At 53.0% G+C, this 24,577-nt stretch overlaps 2 protein-coding genes and 2 long non-coding RNA genes across 8 annotated transcripts in view; 3 read left to right on the forward strand and 1 right to left on the reverse strand.

The window, feature by feature from the left end:
* The window catches only part of PLEKHG6 (pleckstrin homology and RhoGEF domain containing G6), a 17,752-nt gene extending 9,214 nt beyond the window's left edge, over positions 1-8,538 (forward strand). For both annotated transcript variants that reach the window (XM_027541090.1, XM_027541089.1), the window contains exons 12-16: positions 924-1,056; positions 1,166-1,281; positions 6,380-6,525; positions 7,183-7,878; positions 8,323-8,538. In XM_027541090.1, coding sequence (XP_027396891.1) covers positions 924-1,056; positions 1,166-1,281; positions 6,380-6,525; positions 7,183-7,878; positions 8,323-8,332 — 1,101 coding nt within the window. In that variant the 3' untranslated portion in view covers positions 8,333-8,538. The remainder of the gene's footprint in view (positions 1-923; positions 1,057-1,165; positions 1,282-6,379; positions 6,526-7,182; positions 7,879-8,322) is intronic.
* A 163-nt stretch (positions 8,539-8,701) lies between these two features.
* TNFRSF1A (TNF receptor superfamily member 1A) lies at positions 8,702-21,581 on the reverse strand. Its single transcript, XM_027541091.1, has 10 exons — positions 21,253-21,581; positions 14,165-14,318; positions 13,812-13,940; positions 13,438-13,587; positions 13,207-13,285; positions 10,947-11,017; positions 10,717-10,830; positions 10,405-10,433; positions 9,861-10,203; positions 8,702-9,722 (listed from the first exon to the last, which is right to left on the reverse strand). Exons 1-10 carry the CDS (start codon positions 21,289-21,291, stop codon positions 9,415-9,417), a joined length of 1,416 nt encoding a protein of 471 aa, XP_027396892.1. The 5' UTR covers positions 21,292-21,581; the 3' UTR covers positions 8,702-9,414.
* Positions 11,737-13,120, forward strand: LOC113892345. The gene is made up of 2 exons (XR_003511032.1): positions 11,737-12,067; positions 12,279-13,120. It is a non-coding gene; the product is annotated as an uncharacterized LOC113892345 (long non-coding RNA).
* LOC113892344 lies at positions 21,439-24,125 on the forward strand. 4 transcript variants are annotated; one of them, XR_003511031.1, is made up of 4 exons: positions 21,439-21,525; positions 21,854-21,918; positions 22,093-22,251; positions 22,986-24,125. It is a non-coding gene; the product is annotated as an uncharacterized LOC113892344 (long non-coding RNA). The 4 variants fall into 4 exon arrangements; XR_003511030.1 differs by having other exon boundaries at positions 22,118-22,251; XR_003511029.1 differs by lacking the exon at positions 21,439-21,525 and having other exon boundaries at positions 21,709-21,918.
* The last annotated feature ends 452 nt before the right edge of the window (positions 24,126-24,577 follow it).

Below are 24,577 nucleotides of genomic sequence, written 5' to 3' on the forward strand. Positions count from 1 at the left end.
TTTTCTATGTGTGTGTGTCTGTGCGTGTGTCCGCGTGTCTCTGTGTGTATCTTTGTGTGTGTCTATGTCTGTGTGTGTCCGTATGTCTCTCTCTGTGTCTCTGTGTCTATGTCTTTATTCTATGTGTGTGTGTCTGTGTGTCTATGTGTGTGTCTATGTCTTTATTCTATGTGTGTGTGTCTGTGTGTGTGTCCGCGTGTCTCTCTGTGTGTATCTTTGTGTGTGTCTATGTCTTTATTCTGTGTGTGTGTGTCTGTGTGTGTGTCCGCGTGTCTTTGTGTGTGTCTATGTCTGTGTGTGTCCGTATGTCTCTCTCTGTGTCTCTGTGTCTATGTCTTTATTCTATGTGTGTGTGTCTGTGTGTCTATGTGTGTGTCTATGTTTGTTTTCTATGTGTGTGTGTCTGTGTGTGTGTCCGCGTGTCTTTGTGTGTGTCTATGTCTGTGTGTGTCCGTATGTCTCTCTCTGTGTCTCTGTGTCTATGTCTTTATTCTATGTGTGTGTGTCTGTGTGTGTGTCCGCGTGTCTCTCTGTGTGTATCTTTGTGTGTGTCTGTGTCTATGTCTGTGTGTATCCATATGTCTCTCTGTGTCTCTGTGTCTATGTCTGTATTCTATGTGTGTGTGTGTGTCTTTGTGTGTGTGTCCATATGTTTCTCTGTGTGTGTCTGTGTCTGTGTCTGTGTCCATGTGTCTCTCTGTGTGTGTCTGTGTGTGTTGGGAGGAGGAGATGGTTCTGGCCTTGCTCTGCTGGTTGCTGTGACTCAAGTCAGCCACTTTCTTTCCTGTAAAGAGACGTGCCCACACTGAGGGGCTCCCAGCTCTCAGTCCCGCTGCTCTGTGTTGCCCGCACACCCATGCCTGACCCCTGTCTCTCCACCCCTGCTCCAGCTGACCCTTGTCTCTCTCCTTGCACGCCCTTAGCTGGATGTGTACCTGTTCCTGTTCTCTGATGTGCTCCTGGTGACCAAGCCCCCTCGCAAGGCGGACAAAGCCAAGGTTATCCGCCCGCCCCTCATGCTGGAGAAGCTTGTGTGCCGGCCGCTCCGTGATCCCAGTAAGTCTCTCCTCTTTTCTGTCTCCCTTCCCATCGGCCACAGAAGCAGAGGTGGGGTTGGGGATCAGATAAGGTCCAGCCCTGGAAGCAGACCTTTTCCTGCCCCCAGGCAGCTTCCTGCTGATCCACCTCACTGAATTCCAGTGTGTCTCCAGCGCCCTCACCGTGCACTGTCCCAGCACTGCCAACCGGGCCCGGTGGCTGGAGAAGACCCAGCAGGCCCAGGTGTGTGATGCTGGGCGTGGGGCTGGGGAGGGCCCTGCAGCTCAGACACTAAAGGGGAGGATCAAGGAGAGGAGAGAGAAGCTAGGGGAGAAGCACTCAGCTTCAGACCAGAACTTCTGCCCCTCTGGTGTGCTCTCAGAGGAAGACACAGCCTTGACCATCAAGAAGGAATTTCCTGGTGGTCCAGTGGATAGGACTCTGTGCATTCACTGCCAAGAGCATGGGTTCAGTCCCTGGTCTGGGAACTAAAATCCCACAAGCCATGGGACACGGCTGAAAAAAAAAAAAGTATAAAAGAAAAAAGAGCCTAGAAGAAGCTTTTGGCCAGCTTGGATGCCCATTTCTGGGCCAGCCAAGACACACTTCCCTGAAGGTTTCGAGGCTGTGAAACAATTAACTGCTGAACTTGGGCTTCCAGTCAGCAGACAGGGCACCTGCTGCGTACAAAAGGCAAGGGGCTGGGGAATCAAGAAAGTATAAAATGCCATTTCTGCCCTCACGTAATACACGCTACAGCCTATCTAGACAAATGAGTGTACACGCGACAGAAGCGTGTGGAAGGGACGGAGTAGAGCGTGGCTCACTCTGTCTGGGTGTTGGTTGGGGCAGGGACTGTGCAGAGGGTAGGGATAATGAGAAGGCTTCAAAAGGAGCTACTGTCTGAGCCCAGTTGGTGGATCTCTTGGGGCACGTTGGGGGAACGAGGTGGGTGGGAAAGACATTCCAGATGGAGAGCAGAGTGTGTGAAGGTTGGAAATTGGAGGCAGTTGTGTGTGTTAAGACCATCACCAGCCTAGTGGGTGGCGTTACCAGGGCATCCAGCACAAGGGCAGCACTGCCCTGCCAGATCATGTGGTTTCCAGATGCCATGCTTGGGGCACTTGAACTTTGTCCTGTAAATGACACAGAGCTCGTGAAAATGTTAACCCGGCGAGTGACGCTGGGCAGATTCCTGCAACAAAAACTAGAGTTCAGAAGCAGCGAGACCCAAATGGAGCTATAGTTTTTAAAATATTTATTTATTTAGTTGGTTGGTTGGTTGGTTGTGCCAGTTCTTAGTTGTGGCATGGGGAATCTTTAGTTAGTTGCAGCATGTGAGTTCTAGTTCCCTGACCAGGGATTGAACCCAGATGCCCCCTGCATTGGGAGCATGGAGTCTTAGCCACTCGACCACCAACAAAGTTCCCCAAATGCAGCTGTGTTGGTTACCAGTTGGTGTCTTAAAATGACAGAAATGTATTTCATCACAGCTCTGGAGGCTGGAAGTTGAAAATCGAGGTGTCCTCTCCAGGGCTCTAGGGGGCATCCTTCAATGCCTCCTCTAGCTCATAGGGGCTCCAAGTGTTCCTTAACCTATGGCAGCATCACTCCACTCTCTGCCTCTGTCTTCACGTGGTCCAGCTCTCTGTGTGTCTTTGTGTCCCAGTATCCCTCTTTTGTCTCTTAGACACTGCTCATTAGCCTCAGATCCAGGATGACCTCATCTTGAGATCCTTCACTTAGAATCTGGGCCCATCTGCAGAGACCCTTCTTCCAAACAAGGTCACCCACATTCACAGGTTCTGGGAGTCAGGACCTAGACCTGTCTGTCTGGGCCCACTATTCAACCCACTATGGGAGCATAATGTCCGAAGAAGAGGGAAGCAGGCTTCCCTGGTGGTCCAGTGGTTGAGGATTCACCTTGCAATGCTAGGGTTGTGGGTTCAATCCCTGATCCAGGAATTAAGATCTCACATGCTGCAGGGTAACTGAGCCTGAGTGTCACAGTGAAAGATCTCGAATGACACAATAAAAATCCTTCATGCTGCAACTAAGACCTGACCCAGAAATAAATAAACTTTTTTTTTTTTTTAAGAAGAGGGAAGATTTGAGTTGGACTTTAAGGATGGGAAAACCCCAGGCAGAAAACTCAAGGGAGAAATTGGGCTGGATTTATTTGAGGGGAACAGTAAGCATGCCTTCTGAGTCTGTAGAGAAGGGTTTTGTGTGGAGCCAGTGATGACGGGCCGAGTTCTACAGGGACCCCAGGGCCTGCAGAAGAGTGTGGACTGGACAAGTCTGAATTTAGTTAGCAGGCTGACACGAGAGTTGCCATAGATTCTTGAGCAAGGGAGGGCCATGGTGAAATCTGTGTGTCTGGTCTTGAATTGTTAGGTGGCCATGTGACGGTGGGCTGAGAGAGGGAGAGACTGGTGGCAGGAGATTTACCGTAGTAGTTTGGGTATGAAACATGGAGGTTGAGTGCCATGGCCTTAGGGACATGGTGCGAAAAAGAAGAAAGGAGCTAAAGAAGAAAGAAGAGACAAGTGAGCCTTAGGGAGACTAAGAGAAGCCTATATTGAATGCATGGTTCAGACCCCAGCTCTGCCTCTTACTGAATGGGTGACCTTGGGGGAGTTATGAGGCTGATCTTCCATTTCTTCACCTGCAAAATGGATTTAAATAATAACAGTCCTTGTCTCACAGGTAAGATTCAAAGAAACCATTCAGATTAAGCAGGCAGTGTGGTGGCAGCTCGTGGTAACTCAGATCCACAAGGACAAAGGATGACTTGCTTGCAAGGTTCCTGTGTGAAAAGCTGCTTTGGCAAAGACAACTGAAATCATCAGAAAGGGAAACCTTTGGCAAAGACAACTGAAATCATCAGAAAGGGAAACCTTTGGCAAAGACAACTGAAATCATCAGAAAGGGAAACCTGTTTGTTTAGTTGCTGCTTCCTGGGTGGGGTAGGGCTGCGGTAGTGAGGTTTCGTTTTAAACAGAAACCTTTGGAAATGAAGTCGTAGGAGACAGCCAAGTAGAGATCTCTTAGCAGTGCAAGTGTGCTCAGTCATGTCCAACTCTTTTTGTGACCCCATGGACTGTAGCCTGCCAGGCTCCTCTGTCCATGGGATTTTCCAGGCAAGAATACTGGGATGGGTTGCCATTTCCTTCTCTAGGGGATCTTCCCCCCCCCCCCCCCCCAAGAGATGGAACCCACATCTCTTGCATCTTCTGCATTGGCAGGTGGATTCTTTACCACTAAGCCACCTGTGAAGACCAGAGATCTCTTAAGGGCTTTTTGGGGTTTGTGGAAATATGGAAACAGACTGGAGTTCAGGTGAGAGATAAGGATGAACTATGAAAGTTGCTAAGAGAGCAGATCCTAAAAAGTCCTTTTCTCAAGGGAAAAAAAATGTTTGTAACAACATATGGTGATGGTTATTAACTAGACTCTTTGGGGATCATTTCATAATGTTAGGTTAGGGCTAGGGTGGGCTTCCCAGGTGAATCAGTGGTAGAGAATCCACCTGCCAGTGCAGGAGATGCAAGAGATATAGGTTGGATCCCTGGGTCCCGAACATCAAGCAGGCTGCCCCAGCGCTGCCCTGACCCCAAGACCAGCTCCTCCCACCTCGTTTCCCTCACCACACTCAGGTCACAGGACCTGGCCTGGCATGGTGGTCTCCTGCCCCCAGGAACCATCACCCTGGCTCTGGCCAACATACCAAGTCTTAAGAGACTGCTGAGAATCCTCGCAGGAGACAGTGACTGGGAAGCCAGGGTGGGAAAATTGGAAATAGGAACCCGAGGTTATTTTCCTGACTCTGTTCATCCATTTTTCCAACATGTCTCTCGTACAGACCCAGGTCCCCTTTACCTCGCTGTGTTTCTAGAGAGGCTTTGGGAAGGTCCTGGTGCCTAAGAGTTGCCGGATCATGTACTTCAACTCTGGGTGGGGTGGGGCCAGAGCATATTCAAATTTCTTAATGGGAATCAACCAATCAGAGTAGAGCTTGGGGGTGTGGTCTTAGCGGCCCCCTGATGTGCCAGATGTTCTCTCTCAGCTGCTGGCCCTTGGCGAAGGAAGGCGTGAGGCGAAGGAAGGCGTGAGGCTCGGGCAGGAACCGTTTGCTCACCAGCATGGAAGTCCTTCGATATTTCCACAGTGATAAGGCCATTTCAGCCTGTGCCGGTACCAGCGCTGCCTGCAGCAGCTGCCACCACAGCCTTTTTGCCAAACCTCCGCCTTTAGCCTCTCCAAGGGTTCCGCTGCCGCCTTTGCCTGCCGCCAAGAGAAAAGTTTTCCTTGGATCGTTCTTGACCCTTTAAGGCTGCCCTTTAAAAATAGTGCAGTTATTGAACTAGGACTCACAAAGGCTTCGTCACAAAGGCCTGGTTCAAGTCCACTCATCTTTCTAAGTCTTGTTTTCTCATCTGTAAAATGGGCTAACATCCATGCTTCCACTCTGCCAGGTGGTGATGTGTATCCAATATCCATATGCATGTAGAAGGGCTTTATGAACAACTTCTCAGACATCACTCTTTTATTCTGATGGTGCCCGTAGGAAAATGCTAAGGAGGACAAAATGTGGTATATCCTCTTTCCATTCCTCTTGGAACGATGTTGCTCTCATCTCTGAGGGACAGCAGAGTCTTCGGCCCAGGACAAAGCATACCCCTGCCCATTCTGCAGGTAGGAGGAAGAGTAACCTGAGGATCCAGCATCATTCAGAGCAATTATGCCACTGTCACCACCAATCAGGAATGGCTTCTTGAAGGAAAAAACAAACCAGAGAGAGGGCTTGCCAAGGGAGCATGACAGGCAGGAAGAATGGTACAGCTTGGGAAAGGGCACTTCTGTTCCCCCACCTACCCCCAGGACCAGCTCAAGAGCTCAAATCTTGGCTCCATCCCACTTTCCCAAGGCATGACCTTGGTAATTACTTAACCTCAGAGTCTCTGTTTCTCAGGAATAAAGTTGTGGTTTAGTCCTAAGTCATGTCCAACTCTTTTGCAACCCCATGGACTGTAGCCCGCCAGGCCTCTCTGTCCATGGGATTCTCCAGGCAAGAATACTGGGATGGGCTGCCATTTCCTTCTCAAGGTATCTTCCCAGCCCAGGGATCGAACCCAAGTCTCCTGCTTTGGCAGGTGGGTTCTTTACCACTGAGCCACCAGGGAAGTTCTGGGAGTAATGTAGGAGCAAAAAAAATCTGCTTCATAGGGTGGTGGAGAAGATGAAGTAAGATAATATTTGTAAAGCACTTAGCATGGTACCTGGCATACAACAGGTGCTCAGTAAAGGAGAGCTCTTAATGAAAGTTTCCACACTCCAGGCCACCCTGCAAAAGCTGAAGGCAGAGGAGTATATCCAACAGAAGAGGGAGCTCTTGGCCCTCTATCGGGACCGAGATGGGGAGTCCCCATGCACCAGGCCCTCCACGCCTTCCCAGGAGGGCTCTCAGAACAGCACGGAGGGCAGGTAAGAACCACAGGGAGCACAAGTTCTCCCAAGGTAGGGGGGCTGCCTGCTGGGAGGCAAGGAAGGGGAATCTATGAGGCTAGAAATGACAAGTTTGGCTGCGGGGGTGGGGTGGGACCTGATTGAGGAACCCAGGCTATAGTTTGGCACCAGCCCTGTAAAGGACCGCCTTTGGGTTAGCTAGCCTTGGGTGGGCACAGGGTAAAGGAAACAGACAGGAGAGGAGAAAACTCACCGAGAGGAATAGGCTCCCCAGGCCAGGGGTTTTGCAGAATGTCAGGGCTGTAGGAACCCGGCTAGTTCAAATCTGAACAGATAATGTGAGAGCTTCACCCAAAATAACACAGTTGCTGAACATCTTGGTTTGTTAAAGAGGAAAAAAAGACTCCATCCATGGTGGGTGAGAACTCAGCAGAGCTCAGGAAAGAGCAAATACTTGATAACAAGTTTCTGGACCCGAACGTAGGGGCTAAAATGCCTTAAAGAAGCTTGTGGTCTAGCCAGTGAGATGAGAAAAACAATCAATAAAGTGCAAACAGTGAGACCAAAATAAGTTTGAAGGAGGGGCCATTTCTGGATGGAGAGATCAAGGGAGATTCCCTGGACTTGAACTTGACCCCTCAGCATCTGACTCTGACCATTTGCTATTAACTGTAGGACTTGCGAGTCCTCGACTGTCATCCCCCACCTGGTGGTGACAGAAGACCCAGATGATGATGCCCCCTCGGTACCAGATGACACCTCGGACTCAGGCTACGGCACTCTCATCCCAGGCTCTCCCAAAGAGTCCCACTCCTCGCTGAGCCGTCTACGTTTGAGGGCCCTTCGGCGGGACCCTCGCCTCACCTTCTCCACCCTAGAACTCCGAGATGTCCCTCTGCGTCCCCAGCCTTCTGACCCCCAGGCTCCCCAACGCCGAAGTGCCCCTGTACTGCCAGAGGAAGGTGTCCGGAAAGCAGGCAGTCTTCCCAGGGTAGATCCACCAACTTGGTCTGAGGAAGAAGACCGGACCTCAACGGGCGAGAATGTGGTGGTGGAAACATTGCAGAGGGCTCAGCTCCGGGGGCAACTGTGCCCCTCCCCAACCCACGCTGACTCTTCTGAGGAAAGCCCCTGGGAGTCCTCAGGGGATGAAGAAGAGGGGTATCTCTTCCAGGGACCTGACTACACCCCCTCCCCTCACCCACTCCGGCCCGAGGACATGCTCCGAGAGATCCGTGAGGAACTGGCCAGTCAAAGGATTGAGGGCGTCCCCGAGCCTGGAGACAGCAGGCCTCGAAAGCTGACTCGGGTCCAACTGCAGAGGATGCGAGGGTCTCATGTAGTACACCTGGACACACCCCTGTCCACATCGTAAGTGCAGAATGGAAGCCAGCTTGGGACAGAGTGGAGGGAAAGGCCAGTGTGGAACCATCGGGGATGCAAGAGGTGGTGGTCGGGTTGGGGGGGGTGGTGGTTGTGAGATGGGTCAACATAGGAGAGCTTCCCAGGTGGATCAGCAGTAAAGAATCCACCTGCCAATGCAGGAGACACGAATTTGATCCCTGGGTTGGGAAGGTCCCTTGCAGAAGGAAATGGCATCCCACTCCAGTATTCTTGCCTGGAAAATCCCATGGATAGAGGAGCCTGGTGGGCTACAGTCCATGAGGTCACAAAGAGTCAGACATGACTTAGCCACTGCGCAAAGGCAAAAAGTAAAGGAGGGCAGGAATGGGGATAGTGGTGTCGTGGCAGGGAGAGGCCTTTAGCTTCACTCTTCACCCACGTCTACCTGATACCTGCTTCTTTCCCTTTCAGAGAGGTGTGAGGAACACGAAAGACCCTTAGCATTTCTCCAGGAGGAAATCTCTTCTGATGAACGCTGGTCACCACCTCCACCCTGGGACTCTACCTCAAGGACATTTCCCCAGGCATCCTGCCCCTCCTGCTCAGAGGACTTTGGGGATCAAGAACTGTACATTTATGTATCACAGATACCCCGAAACCCCACATAAAGTTGTGTGTGAAAACCACCGTCCAAGCAGCACTAGATGAGGGCGGAGCAAAGAGAACCTGGGGTGGGGGTCAGGGTGGTTGTACCAGACTGAGCACAGGTTGACTCCATCTGTGCCCCACCAGGATCAGGGCTCTGGCCTCCTCCTCCCCAGCCTCCCACAACAGCATCATCACTCAGAAAAACCAGTCCCTCCAGGGCAGAGCTTTAATTGGAAGATTTTAGTGTATTTACAGAAGTCCCTGCGATTCACAGGGTCGCAAAGAGTCGGACACGACTGAGCGACTGAACTGAACTGAACAGCTAGCTCCCTTGGGAGGCCCCATTTTTCTGTGCTCCCCCGCTGCCTGGGGACAGTTCAGCTGGTCCAGGCAGGGCAACAAAGTTTCTATTAGTGTACAGAGTGGATGAGTGGATGTGCAGAGTGGATACAAAGATGGCTTATCTACTGCGAAACCGGCTCAGGGACCGACGTAGGTTCCCCAAGTCGCCTTGCTGAGTTCTCCAAGCCCAAAAAACAGGCAATAAGGCAGGGCGCCCCTCATCTTCGCAACCACTGCCTTGGGCTCCGGGCACACTCGGCCTCTCTCACGAGTACACACACTCCACATCACACAGACGCACATACAGAGACACAAACACACGCACTGCACGCAGACACACACTACACACAGACACACACTCAGGCAGCTGAGAAAAGCTATGTACACTGAGTGAGTAGCACCAGGTCAGTGGCTGCCAGATCGTGCCTGCTCCTCCAAGACTTCCTCTCCAGAAAAAAACAAAACAAAACAGGAGGTCCACAGGGCATCTCGCAGATCCTTCCGGGCTGCCTGGCACAGGAAGGAAGCAGCCGTCTGCAGGGCGGGGAGGCCCGCAGTCGGAGGGGCGGGGCTTCACCAGAGAAGGCGGGGCTCGGACGCGAGGCGGGCGGCGCCACCCAGCGCCTCCTCTATGTTTTCCAGGCAACCCAGCAGGTCCATGTCCCTGAGCACGCGGCCCAGCAGCTCCAGCGTGGCCTCGCGGCGCGGCGTGCGCCGCCGCCAGGCCGCCAGCATGCTGTACTGCGCCTCGCGCAGGTGGCGCCCGTTCTCCAGCTCCAGCCGCTCGATCTCGTGCTCGCTCAGTCCCAGCCGCCGCACCAACTCCTTCCAGCGCGACGGGGGCACGCCGTCCACCACCGCGTACAGGGTCGCGGGGTCGGCTGCGGGAGGCAGCGCGGTGAGCCTGGAGCGGCGGCCCTCCGGCCTGGCCCCGCACAGCGCTCGCAACTCAGGGCGCCCCGCCCACCCGCCTCCCCGGAGGGGCCGGTGTTCCCAGAGAGGATGAATGAGGAACTCACCATCCGCGAGCTGATCGGGGGCGCTGGGGGCGCTGGCTTCCCACTTCTGAACTGGGGTGCAGAGGTGGGTGGAGGCCGGAGGCCCCGGGGTACAGAGGTGGGTGGAGGCCGGAGGCCCCGGGGTACAGAGGTGGGTGGAGGCCGGAGGCCCCGGGAGGATGGGGCCAGCCTTTAGATGGGGCGGGGCCGTCTCGCTGGAGGGAGATGCGACGGCTCCGAAGTTGGACCGGTCACAGGAGATGTAAGGGGGAATGGAGACAGGACTGGAACTTGGGGTGGAGCTGAAGCAGATGGTGGTGGTGGGGTTGAAGCCTGGGGCCGGGACCAGGAGTTCTGGCTCCCCCTGAGGAAGGGACGGCACAGCATTAGCGCAAGAGGATAAACAGCCCCATAGCCCCAGTTCTTCTGGATTATGGATGGGAGCCGGGCTAGAGGGAATCAGGGGAGACCTAGGGTGAAAGGTTGATTCTGGGTGCTTTGGGTGTTACCAGGTAGTAGTGGACAATTAGGGAAGCCTGGGGGTCATTCCCCGGTATCAACTTACCTCTTTTACCAGAGTCGACTGCCCGCAAACTGAGAAAAAAAGAAACAGAGCGTCACAAATTTCACTTCCTCTCTCAGCCCTAGTGCCCATCGCAGGACTGGTGGTGGGCCCTTGTGGTGACACGCTTCAGGGCCTATGTGACCCCAGGGACGAAAGAATCACTGATGCAGTACGGGCTCTCACCAGCCATCCCGTATCAGCTCGGGCCAGCGGGGTCCTTGGCAGGGAACTAAGAGGATACCCTTAATCTCCCTCCGTGCCTGTGCACCCCACCCTCCCTTATCCCCTTGTCCTCCCAAAGTCCCCACTCACTGATGGAGTAGAGCTTGGGCTTCCACCGCTGGTAGCGACATGCTAAGACGACAGAGGCGAAGGATGCCAGGCAAAGCCCGAAGACAATCACCAGGGGTAATAGTACTGTAGTGCCTGGAGACAGAGCAGAAGGTGGTCAGAGGCGAGGGCAGGACCGGATGGATGGGGGCGGGGGCAAGACCAGGAAAGGGCCCCTGGGCTTGGTTGGGCATTAGGATAGTTCTCCTCACCTGGGTCCTGAGAGTCTTTACCAGTTGAAGGTCGGGTTGGACATAACTTCTCGCACTCCTTGTTCTTACAACTAAAAGAAGAGATAGTGCTGGTGAGTAGGGGCCCCCCATTAAGAGGAATATAGGAGGGAAAAAATAGAAAGACCCATACAGATTGTTGGAAATTCTGCCCTTTACAAATATTTAGCTATCTTGCGATAGAACAGAAATTAATCCTATCTTGGCAACAGATGCAGTGGAAGGAAAAAAAAATTAGCTGATCCCAGAATCATTTCATTTTAGAGTTGGATTTGATCTTGAAGAGGCTGTGTAGAGAAAGAGTTAAAAGTGTGTGCGTGCTCATCACATCTGACTCTTTGTGACCTCGTGGACTGTAGCCCCCCAGGCTCCTCTGTCCATGGGATTTCCCAGGCAAGAATACTAGAGTGGGTTGCCATTTCCTTCTCCAGGGGATCTTCCTGACCCAGGATTGAATGAGTGTCTCCTGTGTCTTCTGCATTGGTCCTGTGTCTTCTGCATTGGCAGGTGAATTCTTTACCACCGAGCCACCTGTCAGAGTCAGAGTCACCAGACTGGTTGTGTGACTACAGGCACATCACTTCACCTGTAAGCCTCGGTTTTCTCATCAGTAAAACAGGGATCCTACTTGGACTAAGGATTAAGTAAAATAATTATGCCTGACATATAGTAAACGCTTATACATGCTGACTGTCATTGAACTGTTTTTGTTGTTGTTGTTTGTTTTTAAATATTTGGCTGCAATGAGTCTTAGTTGTGGCATGTGGGATCTAGTTCCATGATCAAGGAACCCAGATTCCCTGCATTGGGAGAGAAGAATCTTAGCCACTGGACCACCAGGGAAGTCCTTTGAATTATTTTATCATTGTTTTACTGATGAGAATCCAGTGGCAGAGAGATTCAAGAACTTTTTCTCTAGATGACACTGCTGATGACAGCACCTGACTTTGAGAGGGGGTCTAGCACACGTGTGAACCATTAAAAAACACATCTTGCTGGGGGAAGCCAGAGAACACTAGAACAATTTCCCATGTTGGGAGCTGGCATCAGGCAGCACGGAAGGATGAGAACTACATCAAGGGTTTTGGAAGGAACTTGAGGAGGTGAGTTCTCCGCAGGAATCTGCAAACAAGGAGAGCTGATTTTACCCACTTCACAAGCTCACACAGAGAACCACATGGAAAGGGTGTAAAAGTGATTTTAAGAAAAGAGACTAGTGGGAAAAAGAAACTAATTTCTCATCAGACACTTTGTAGTTATGTTTTGTGGTTCTTACAACTTTGCCAACCTGATGTCATTATCTTTACTTTAAAGGTAAAGAAGAACTAAGGCTCAGAGATGTTAAGTCACTGGCTCAAGCTCACACAGCCAATACAGTGGCTAGCCTGAGGTTTAAACCCAGGGCAATTCAACTTTAGAGCCCTCGGAGTTTCCTCTTTGGAAGCAAGTGTGCAAAGCAAGAAGGAGTGAGGAGGTGTGGTCAAAAGGACTGGGAAAGAAAGACCATGCTGTATCAAACCTAAGATCAACAATCAAAGGCATCATTTACATCTTATACACAGCTGTCACCTGTGCCATCAACTGTTGTGAGATGCAGTCTGATTTCAAAGATGTAAGCGTGTATTCCTAGAATCAATAGCAGAGCCTGTTTCCCAAGAATCTGAATGTCTTCAGAAAAAGATCTGAATGTCTAAAAGGAACTGCAAGTCCTTGAGGGTATGAGCCTCTATTCCTCAAAGACTTCATAAGATTTCTGAACATGTTGGGGGCAGGGAAGACTGGCTGGTATCTCGACATGAAGTGTCTCCCATACCAAACAGCCAGTAGCGGGCTTCCCTTGTGGTCCAGTGGTTAAGAATCTGCCTGCCAATGCAGGAGACATGGATTTGATCCCTGGGTCGGGAAGATCCCACATGCCTCAAGGCAGCTATGGCTGTGCGCCACAACGACTGAGCCCCGGCTCTCAGAGCCGCAACTCTAGCCCACGTGCCACAACTACAGAAGCTCGAGTGCCCTAGAGCCTGTGCTCTGCGACAAGAGAAGCCACCACAATGAGAAGGCCGTGCACCAAAACTAGAGGGTAGCCCCTGCTCTCCTCAATGAGAGAAAGCCCTCTCGCAGCCAATAAATAAATAAAAATTTACAAAAACAAAAAAGCATCCCGTGGGAGCAAAAGCACCCCCTAGAACCTCTCCATCCTCCCACCCCAATCCAGTGCCCAGCAGCTGGCAGAAGGACTCACTCATGACAGGAGATGCACTTGGCGCCTTTAAGAAAGAAGCCCATATGGCAGTGGCAGATGGTGTCCTGTCTCTCCTGGCCTGTGGGGAGACAAGCAGCACAGCTGAGAGAGGACGCCCCTCACCCTGAGTGCAAGAGGGAGGGCTAGGAGGGGCAGGGGTACAGCAAGGTGAGGACCCTCCTCTGGAGACGGAGATGGGGCGAGGAGCGGGGTTGGGAGAGCCATGCTTACAGGGGATATTCACTGTGCCATTGGGACAGAGGCTGCAGTTCAGACACCGGAAGCCAGTTTCACCCCAGTATTCCCGGTACTGGTTCTTCCTGCAGCCGCACACAGTGTCCCGGTCCACTACACAAGGCGAAATCTCCACCTGGAACATTTCTGGTGAGGGGAGGAGATGGGGTATGAGCCCCCATGGTCCTCATCTGGTGTGTCTCTCTGTGTAACGCGCACTCACAGCCATGCACTCAGTCACTTGTGCATGAACGTCCCTACTCACCCCCAGCAGCACACACCCGTCCCCTCCCCTAGAAACAGACCGCACACCCCTCCGAACACCCACCTGACCCAGTCTGTTCAGAGCCCTGCGCCCTCCTGAGACTCACCGTCCCGGCACCTGGAGCAGCTCAGGCATCGTCTGAGATGGTTCTCCAAGGCAGTGTAGGTGCCAGGGGCACACACCCTGCAGTCCGTGTCTCGCCCTGGACCCGGACAGTCATTGTACAGATAGGTACCTGTGATTCAGGGGCTGGAATTAGGCTGCAGCCAGGAGCTCAGGGGAGGAGCTCCAGGCCTGGGAAGATAGCCTGGGCACCTCCCAAAGTCCCTAGGAGAGGAAAGGAGGGAGAAAGCCCCAGACCAGGAGAGGCAACCAAGCCAGGTTCTAGAACATCTGGAAAATGCAAAGGAAGAAGCAGGGCCTCCTGACTGAGGAGTTCCACGGGGATCTTTCTCCTACCTTTGTGGCACTTGGTGCAGCAAATGGTGCTATTTTGCGGGTGGTTATATTTTCCTTGGGGACAGGGACTCTCTCTCTTCTCCAGGTCCCCGGGGTGAGGGACCAGCCCCTGAACCCCTGCGGGGTACACATCTGCCAACAGAGCTGGAAGCACCTGGGGAGGAGTCAGATGGAGGAGGACCCTCAGGAAAGGAAGGATGGGGATCACAGAGGTAGCAAGTCTAAAGCCTTCTCGAACCTTCTCCCTGGGACGCCCCCACCTACACTCCGCCTGAGCTACCGGCACTGTGCTGTCGCCATTGTTCTCTCATTCTCCCATCCTCTTCCCTCCAACCCAAGGCTGCAAGATCCCAGGTGCGGCTTGTACTTTATCCTTGTTTCCCCAAACCAGCTCTCAGGACTGGACCAGGGCAGGTGTTCAGTTGAGGGGTTGAGAACAGGCCTTTCCTTCCAATGAGCAGCCCTAAAGGTTAAGGTGGCATTTCTCCATCTGGGTGCTGTGCTCACGGTGTATTCACTTCGTGAACATTCACAGAGGCGAACCTATAGGGTTGTGCCCTTTCCTGTATTACATTGTCATATCCGACTCTTGGCGACCCCATGGACTGTAGCCCACCAGGCTCCTCTGTCCATGGGATTCTCCAGGCAAGAATACTGGAGTGGGTTGCCATTTCCTCCTCCAGGGGATCTTCCCAACCCAGGGATCGAACCCAAGTCTTCTATGTCTACTGCACTGGCAGGCGGATTCTTTACTGCTGAGCCACCAGGGAAGCCCTGTTAAACTTTGAGAGCAACAGGCTAATCAGAGCCCAGAGACCCCAGCCAGGACAGGAGGGCTTGGCAGCCCAGAGCAGGTAAGCTATAAGCAGGTCACCACCCAGTTCCCCGCTGGGTGTCGCTGCAGCAGTTAGAAGCCCCAGCCCCAGCCCCAGCGCCAGCCAAAGGAAGCTATACTCAGAAACCCAGCTGCAATCCTGTAGGGCGCCTCCCCTACCCAGGGCCAGCACCCTTCCCTAGCCACCCCAGCCCCGTGCCACAGCCCCTGACAACAGGCCTGGGGCTTCCAGGGCAACAGGAAGAGTTTGGGGATGTTTATGGGAAGGGCTTCCCAATCCTGTATGTGCAGTTCCTTTCCCGAAGAAGGCCTCATAGCATCTAAGGTCACGGGACCTTGGAACTACATTCCAGGCGGCTGGAGGCAGAGCCAACTTGCAGAGACAGCATCAGGAAAAAGAATGGGGGCGGGGGTCCAGGTCTGGGCCAGGGTTTGAGGGGGTGGGGGTGCAGCTTTCCAGGGACTGTGGGTTGATGAGGAAATCAGCTTCCCAAGAAGGAGGGAAAGAGGCTTTCTCAGGCCACATGCCTCGTGCTGCAATCCCCAGCAATTTGGGGGTTAACTCAGATCCGGGAAAGGGAAATCTTTTCCCAGCAGCTCCGCCCAGTGACTCAGGCCAGAGGGAGGGAGGGAATCCAGGGGAGGGAGAGGGGACCCGTCGCTTCCCCCGGCTCCTCAAGGGTCATGAGTCAGCTGAAAGGCTGATGGGACCAGGACCCCGCACGCAATCTGGACCCCATCTGATTCCCTCCTCCTGGGGGCCAGGCTCTATCCCCACGCAGCGCCCCCCTTCCTCCCCTCCTCCTTCAAACAGCCAGGCCATGGGTCTCAGTCCCTCTTGGCCCACTTTTTCGGGAAATGGCTCCCTATCCCATTCCATCCCAAAGGGAAGTCTCCGGTGACCTCGGGCTTCCCCCTCTCAGGTCACTACCCGCCCCTCCCCCTCCCGGAGGGCCACTCAGCTCCTTCCCACCCCTCAGCATCCTTCCTTTAGACTCAGCCTCACCCAGACCCCTCCTCCTCCCAGCTCTGCCTGTCCCCCGACAACGAGGGCCCCCTGACCTGCCCTAGCTCCAGAAGGGAGCGCCCTACGTCCAGAAGGGAGCGAACCAAGGCTGCCCTCCCAGCTGAGTTCACTGCCTTCCCACAGCTCAGCTGGTTCTGGCCAGCTGGGTTGGGCTTGGGGACCTCCCTGGGGTCCTTGAACAATCCTTAGGAAACAAGGCCAGTTCTGAGGCTCTTCAGCTCCTCCCGCAAGCCCACAGGCTGCACAAGAAAAACTCCAGAGCCCTGAATGCCCAGTTCCATGAGGGAGGGAGCAAGTAAGCAGGGATGGAAGACAACCAGCATCATGTCCCCAGGGGGGCCCCCCTAGTCCCCACCTGCACCCCCAGCCAGCCCACTTGGAACCTAGGAGCCAGGGCCTCAGGTCCCCCCACTAGTGGGCACCATCCCTCGGCACCGAGCACATCTTTAGCCACTGCATCTTGCAGTGTGTGTTGTGCTAAGTTGCTTCAGTCTTGTCTGACTGTTTGAGACCCTATGAACAGTAGCCTGCCAGGCTCCTCTGTCCATGGGACTCTCCAGCAAGAACACTGGAGTGGGTTGCCATGCCCTCCTGCAGAGGATCCTCCGGACCCAGGGATTGAACCCGTATTTCTTATGTCTCCTACATTGGAAGGCTTGCAGTAAAACAGTAGAAACAGAGGGTGAGCTTTGAGCGCCCAGACCCCAGTCAACCTGAGTGTCTGTGGCCTGGAGCAGGGCAAAGGCAGGAAGCTGGGGTGCCTGTGGAGAGACAGTTGAGGAGGTGGCCCAGCACCCCTCCAACTCCCCCACAACTTCCGCCTGGGGAGGCTTTTAAGTGCGACTTCCTGCGCTGGGCCTGCAGCGTGGGGGTGGAAGAGCTGACAGCAGAGCGAGACCCTGTGGTCTCGCTCTGACCAGCCGCCTCACTCTCCATCCCCCATTCACTTGTTCATTAAAGTCCGTTTTGTTCATTTGATGTCAAAATCTTTGGGGAGCTTAAGACAGCTTCTCCTCCAAGGCTCTGCTGAGGCCCGGCCTCCCTCCCCTGAAGCCCCCATCAGCGAGGCTTCCCCCCTTCCAGCATATCCCATGCAAACCCCACCCTGTGAACTTTAAAACCATGAATTTATTATATCTATTTTGGGCTCTTACCATAACATAACAGCTTTGGGTGACTAGATAATAATCTCCCCAAGTAGACCATAAACTATGCGATGAGAGATCTGAAAGTGTTTTGGTCAGAGATACTGTCTAATCCCCCGCACACAGAACTATAGGGGCAAAATAAATGTGGTTTGATTGATTGATTTCATGACTATCTCTCTTCCACTCCAGTAAAAGCCAGTGATAACCAAAGTGGGAAGATGGGAGTCAGTGCTGGGCTGTAGGAATATATTTATCTCCAGGGGAAAACTCCTCCCTCCTTCCCACACACTCGCACAGCCACTTGCACGGTCTCACAGGAGACGCTGGCAAGCCTTCCACTCCTTTTGAGCATCCCTGGTGAGTGAAGGCAGCGCTTACAGATAAGAGTCTGAACATTTCTGCCTGAACACGAGGCTGATAAGGGTGTGAGAACCTCTGCTTGAGCCTGTCAGATACGCACTTCACTTGGCAAATTCCCAGACCTTCTACATGCCCCCAAACAAAACCCATCGACCAGACAGATATCACAGCATCAACTTGTCTTGGCCACCCTTCTCTCCTCAGGGTCCCCATCCCTCCCATGCCACAATCCGGGTCCGTAGTCCATCTTGCCAGACCTCCTCCGTCATCTCTCAGCCCTCTCCATGGGATGCCTCACTCCCAGATTGTTGCCACTGTCTTCTCGCCTATTCCCTGCTCCAGTCCAGCCTACACCCTTGCTTATCTGCATTCAAGCTTCAACTTGCACCCACAGGTGTAGGAATCTTTCTCGCCTGACCCTGAACATCATTTCCGTAGGTCACTCCTTCCTTCCCTGAATGAGAACTTGAAGAGGTACCTGCTACTATTCTGGACACATTCCTGGACACAGCGGACCTGAGAGAATCATTTATGAAGAAATGAATGAATGAACGGAATTCCTCTACCAGGGATCACAGTCAAGATTCTCTCTCTGTCCCTTCCCCTACTTCCTTCAATTTTCTCTTTCTCACTTTTTCTTTTTCTTTTTACTATTTATTTTTATTTATTTATTTTGCTGTGCAGGGTCTTAGTTGTGGCATGTGGGATCTAGTTCCCCAACCAGGGATCAAAGCCAGGGCCCCAGCATTGACAGCTCAAGAGTCTTAGCCTCTGGACCACCAGGGGAGCCCCTCTCACTTTTTTTTGTACCTCAACAGAGTCTTACCCCTAACAGTCAAGACACTGAGCTTCTTGCCACCACCAACCTCCAACACACAACCCCATTGTTCTGTTCCTCCAGGCCGTGTGTGCTAAGTCGCTTCAGTCGTGTCTGACTCTTTGCGACCCCATGAACTGTGGCCCACCAGGCTCCTCTGTCCATGGGATTTTCCAGGCAAGAATACTGGAGCGGGTTGCCATTTCCTCTTCCTCCAGGAGATCTTCCCAACCCAGGGAGCGAGCCTGTGTCTCTTGTGTCTCTTGCACTGGCAGGCAGGTTCTTTACCACTAGCGTCACCAAGGAAGCCCAAAGTCTCCCTCGGACCAGTGTCCCTTTTTTCAGCCTCCTGCTTGTCTGTGACTTCAAATCTCAGCTCCAAAACCCAATTTCCAGGAGGCGTTCCCTCCCTCATTCCATCCTTTATTCATTCAACAAACCGGGGAGGAGCACCTTTGAGGTGCAGGTCCCAGAGGAATGCCAGGGAAGATGAGATGAAGACACAAAAGACTTCTTAGTTAGGTCAGAGATGGGTGACTGGGGAGGGAGCTGGGCACTGATCCGCAGACAGGACAGCACTCACCCCGCTCCTGGTTCTGCCTCCCATTGGTGTTCCAGGGCACCACATCACGCTTTTGTGGGCATTTTCCCCGAGATCGTTAAAATAATTTGTTTTTCTGTAAGCTGTCTTGGCTACAAGATTGTAAGCTCTTTGGGTGCAGCAAGATCTCGTGTGCTCCTTCACAGTGTCTCCTGCATTCTTCCCACCTCCACCACCCTCTGTCCCCTCACACACACAGTATTCCCTGCACTGCTCATTGACTGGCCCAGGGAAGCCTTACCCAGCACCGCACGCCTCCTTTGTCCCCTTCAGTTCCAGGCTAAGCTTGTTCCCTTAGCTGTCACACCCCAACCTGGGCTGGATCAGCCGCAACCCCAGGCACCTGACACCTTTCTTTATCTTTCCAGGCCCCCTGTATCTCTATTTTCCAAATGCAGAAGCCACTGAGCAATAACCACCACTACTGGCTTCCCTGGTGACTCAGACAGTAAAGAATCTGCATGCAATGCAGGAGACCCGGGTTCCATCCCTGGATCCCAAAGATCCCCTGGATCCCAAAGATCCCCTGGAGAAAGCAGTGGCTACCCACTCCAGAATTCCTGCCTGGGAAATTCCATGGACAGAGAAGCCTGGCGGGCTACAGTCCATGGGGTCACAAAGAGCTGGACATGACTAAGCAACACACACACACACACACACACTATTACTACTAACAATAGAAAAGCTCTCATTAATATTGAGTGCTTTCCGTTTGCCATACTCTGTTCCTCCACTAGATCAGAAATCCCGTGAAGGCAAAGACTATGTTCACTACCAGCACCTAAAACAGTATCCAGCACCAAGCAAGCATAAAGGAATGAAATACCTGATCTATATCCATCTATGTCATCTTTGAAACGACACTATGCGGCAGAAACTAAGACAAACTGTAAAGCAATTATACCCCAATAATAAAATAAAATTAAATACAAAACAAACCAAAACAACGACATTATGAGGTGGTGACTATTCTGTCTATCTTAGAGATAAAGAAGCAAGACGTGGAGGGTTACGTAACCCATTCAAGTCCAGACAGCTAGTACCTGAGGGAGACAGGACTGGATCGGGTGGTTTGCCCCAGGAGAGAAGAGGAGTCAGGAAGGCTGCAGAGGGAAATGGGGGGAGCCTGTGAGAACAGCCAGGAAAGAAGGGAAAGGTGGGCTTGGGGGTGTGGAAGAATGGACGAAGGAGATGGGGGGGCGGAGGGGGGGGTGCTTCGTGAGGAACTAGTGTCGGGAAAGGTGGACCAGAGCAGAGAAGAGGGAGGAACCGGAGAGAAAGGTTCAAAAAGGAGGCTCCGAGGAGTCTGACTGGTGGGGAGACTGGACAGAAAAGAAGGAATGATTAGGGCGCACAGCAGGAGATGCTGGCGGGAGGAGGGTGGGGGGAGAAGAGGTTGGGGGAGTCAAAGTGGGGAGGGGCGACTGGGCAGAGGAAGAGTGAACCAGGAGAAAGCGGCCAACGCAGCCCCCCAACTAGGCAGAGGCGAGGGACTGGGTCTCTGCCCCCAACCACTGCGGGGGGCGGGGAGGGGGGGTGTCAAGGATCCACTGAAAGAAGGCTGAGGCAAGAGAAAGGGACATTTTCCAGTGACGAAAACAAGTGTCTACCAACTTCCCCAAACTGAGCTGTGGAAGAAGAAAGCAAGTGATCTGTTGCTGGGGTCGGGGGAGGGGGCCAGGGGACAGGCCCTGGGGTTCTGCGGCCTTGGAGGGGGGTCAGTCCGACAGCCAGAGGCCACAGACCAAGGGTGAAGGGTGCCCCCCAGGGGACCGGGAGGCCTGGGCCTGGGGAGGCCGAGGGATCTCCAGCCCCTATGTAGTTACCCACTCCCTTCCCAAATGCCCCCAACATAGCATCCCAAGCCCACCGCCCCCAGCCCAGGGCCTCTCCTGGACTCAGTTTCCCCACTTCACGAGCGGCGTCCAGCCCCTGCTTTCCATTCTCAGCCCGGCGCCCAGGTAGCCTAGCCTCTCCGCGGCCCAACACAACGACGTGCCGGGCAGAACCATCCAGATTCTGAGAGGACCCACCTTTCTCCCATTGCTTTCGATTTCCTATCAAACTGCCTCTCCTTACCCTGTGGGCACCTGCCGCCACATTCCCAGCCTGCCCAGGCCTGGGTCCATTTCCCTCCTGGCATTCCAAGCTTGTCCCCAGCTCTGGGCCGCGGGTGAATGGGGCAGTGTGTGAGGGCAGGCCCGCGCAGGCCTGAGGCTCGGCCCGGCCCTCCACCCTTTCCAGCCCCAGGCGCCCCTCGCCCGCCTGCCCACTCCTCCCTGGGCCCCTCCCCGTCTCACCAGTGGCAGCAGCAGGCCAGGCACGGTGGGGAGGCCCATGTCCGGCCAGCTGTGGCCTCTCAATCCCCCATCAGGGCTGGGGCAGTGGCGGCCCGCGACAGTGACAGCAACACGGTCCTCGCGTATGCCCAGTGGAGCCCGGGCCTCGGGTCGGGGAGTGGAGGGTTGAGACTGGGGCGGGGACACAGCCCAATCCGGAGGACCTCAAACCCGGAAGGCCAGCCCTGCGGCCCAGAGCCCGGAGAGCTCCGAGAAAACTTGAGCTGAGAGGAGGTGGGAGGGGAAGGGAGAGAGGCAGAAGGGGTATTGCAACTTAGGACAGGAAGAGCCTGGGGTGGAGGCGGGAGGAGGCGGGAGGAAGGGGGGGGCCAAGGTCCATTAACCCTTTGTAGTCAGACAGAGGCAGGGCTCCGGGATCCAGCGGCCACGTGCCAGGGCCTAACCACGCCCCCCCCCCCAAAGAAAAACACCCAGGTGCGCCCCTCCCGGCCTTCTGCCTCCTCTCCCACAACGCCGGGCCTGTCCCAAGTGAACAGAAGGAGAAAGACAGGGCTTTGGAGTCAGATTCGCTGGGTTCCAGCTCAGAACTCTGCTTTTTTAGCTGGGTGGTCTTCTGTGATCCGGTCTGCGTAATGAAGAAACCCTCTCTCACGCTGTCGCAGTCAGGTAAGTGATGCCAGACTTGATCCCAGTCCTCAGGGCTCTTCCCCTTTTCCCAGGGTTCTCCAATGACATCCTAATGTCTCACTTTCTTGGGAATGTACACCTGCAATTCAAACCTCAGAGTAAAGCTTAACCCTCATTGGGGATCCTGACCTGCCCCACTCCCCACCCCACCAGGTCTCATTCAATCTGTGCTGGGCAGGTCCCCCAACTGCTCTTTCTGGCTGAACTTCCCAGAAGACCTCGGTCACGAAATGAGAGCCACAGTGCCTGGCCCAGCTTCCATGGAGAAGGTGACATCATGAGGCTTAATGGAATTACAGCTCACTCCATCAGGTATTGCTAGAATGTTCCTAGTGCCCTTTTCCCAAGTATTCCGATACATTGATCCAAACTGCCCTCAAAGATAATCTACTACAGCCCCCCTTATTGTTGTTGTTTTTTTAATTGATTTTTAATTGAAGGACAATTGCTTTACAATATTGTGTTGGTTTCTGCCATACATCAATGTGCATCAGCCATAAATATGCATATGTCCCCTCCCTCTTGAACCTCCCTCCCACCTCCCACCCCTTTAGGTTGTTACAGAGCCCTGGTTTGAGTTCCCTGAGTCATACAGCAAATTCCCACTGGCGGTCTATTTTACTTATGGCAGTGTGTATGTGTCCATGCTTTGCGGCCCAGAGACGTGCAGGTCATGTGCCCTTCTGGGCCAGCCCAGCCCGCAGACTCCTGACTTCGGACCAAGGGCCCTGTTATGTTGCAATAGATAATCGCCACTTCTCTATCAGTCCTTTTGAGTCAGTCAGACTCCACCCTCAACTCTTAGGATGTTTTATCCCATGCCCATCTGTGCAGGACGTCTCCCAGATGAATCCCACAGCAGAGTACAACATTCACCCAAATGGTCTCTGGATGCGATGAGCATCCGCAAGACCCAATCCAGGCCCCAAGTTCTCCAGCTGCTGAGACTGCTAGAAATACAGGGAGAACAGACAGGAGTGAGGAGGGCCTAGGGTTTTGTGACTTGGCATCGGAGCTCCTCACCCACTGATGTCTTGATCCACCAGCTAATCCTCAACCCTGGAATCCACCCTCTCTGGCCCTTCCTGGCCTCCCCTCTGTGATCCCAGGTAGGTGTGAATGGAGCCTCGATGCCCCTACTTCCGGCTGACTTCACTCCACCCCATCCTCCAGCTTCTGAGATACTAGAGGATTAAAGCTGGACCCACAGAGGATGAGGATCACCTCTACCATCACCCAGGGAGGCTCCAAGTGCGGCATGAGTGGACCCAAAGCAGAGCTCTTAAAGAAGCCGAGTCATTGAAATACAGTGCAAGAGTCAAATAGCCCATTTCCAGTGTGAAGACACTAAGAGACACCTCATGTTAAAAATGGGAAGCTTGCTGGTACCCCTCACACCGCATTCGTGGATGATAAATGACGTCAAGTGTTTAGCAAGGGTTTGACATATTCTAAGCATTCAATCAGTGGTTGTTGCGGTTGTTCAGTTGCTAAGTCATGTCTTACTCTGTGACCCCGTGAACTGCAGCGTGCCAGGCTTCCTTGTCCTTCACCATCTCCTGGAGTTTGAGCAAACTCATGTCCATTGAGTTGGTGATGCCATCCAACCATCTCACTCTCTGTCACCCCCTTCTCTCCTGCACTCAATCTCTCCCAGCATCCAAAGTACTGGAGCTTCAGCTTCAGCGTCAGTCCTTCCAACGAATATTCAGGGTTGGTTCCCTTTAGGATCAGTCAGTGGTAGCAATGTGGTTTATTCATTTATTTGGCTATGGCTTTCAGCATGTAGGATCCTAGTTCCCGGACCAGGGGTTGAACCCACACTCTTGCTTTGAAAGCACAGAGTCTCAACCACTGGACAGCTTGGGAATTCCCCAGTGACAATAATTTTAATATTTTGTATTAACACTAACAACTTTAATGTTCTGTTTTTTTTCTTCTTTTAAATTTTTTATTGAAATACGGTTGATTTACAATGTTGTGTTAGTTTCCAGTGTCAGTGTCCTATTTTTAACATTCCAAGAAATTTTCAATAGTCTGTTCCAACTGCCAATGCCATTGCACATAGGCCGGCACAAAAGGAGAATTTCTTTCATTGTTTAGGATGAATGCCTATTTACGCAGCAAGCTTAAAGCCTTGAGAAACATGGTATTCAACTGTTCAATAAAATTCTGTTTAAAAAAGATGGTGAGAGGTGGGTAGATCTAGGAATATGAACAGCTAATTAGTCTTGTGGAAGAGGTGAGAACACAAGCATAAGCCCTCCCGGGAAGAAGGAGTCATGGTGAGGGAGAGACGGAGAAACAGAGGAGGGGCAGGGGACTTCTCTGGGGCCCAGTGATTAAGAATCTGCCTTCCAATGCATGGGTTTGGTCCCTGGTCAGGGAACTAAGATCCCATAGGCCACGGGACAACTAAGCCCTCGTACTCCAGTTACTGAGCCTCCACAGCTCAACTAGAGAGCCTGTGTGCCGCAACTAAGACCCCACGCAACCAAAACTAAATAAACAAATATTAAAAAAAAAAAAAAAGAAGAGGGGGCAAACTAAGATTGGCCATTAGGGCTTGTGGAGCAAAGGATGAAGGGAAAGGAGCTTCAGATAACAGAGTCCCCTCTCTCCATAACATGTCACACAC

This window comes from Bos indicus x Bos taurus, chromosome 5, assembly GCF_003369695.1.
Source record: "Bos indicus x Bos taurus breed Angus x Brahman F1 hybrid chromosome 5, Bos_hybrid_MaternalHap_v2.0, whole genome shotgun sequence".
NCBI lineage: Eukaryota > Metazoa > Chordata > Mammalia > Artiodactyla > Bovidae > Bos > Bos indicus x Bos taurus.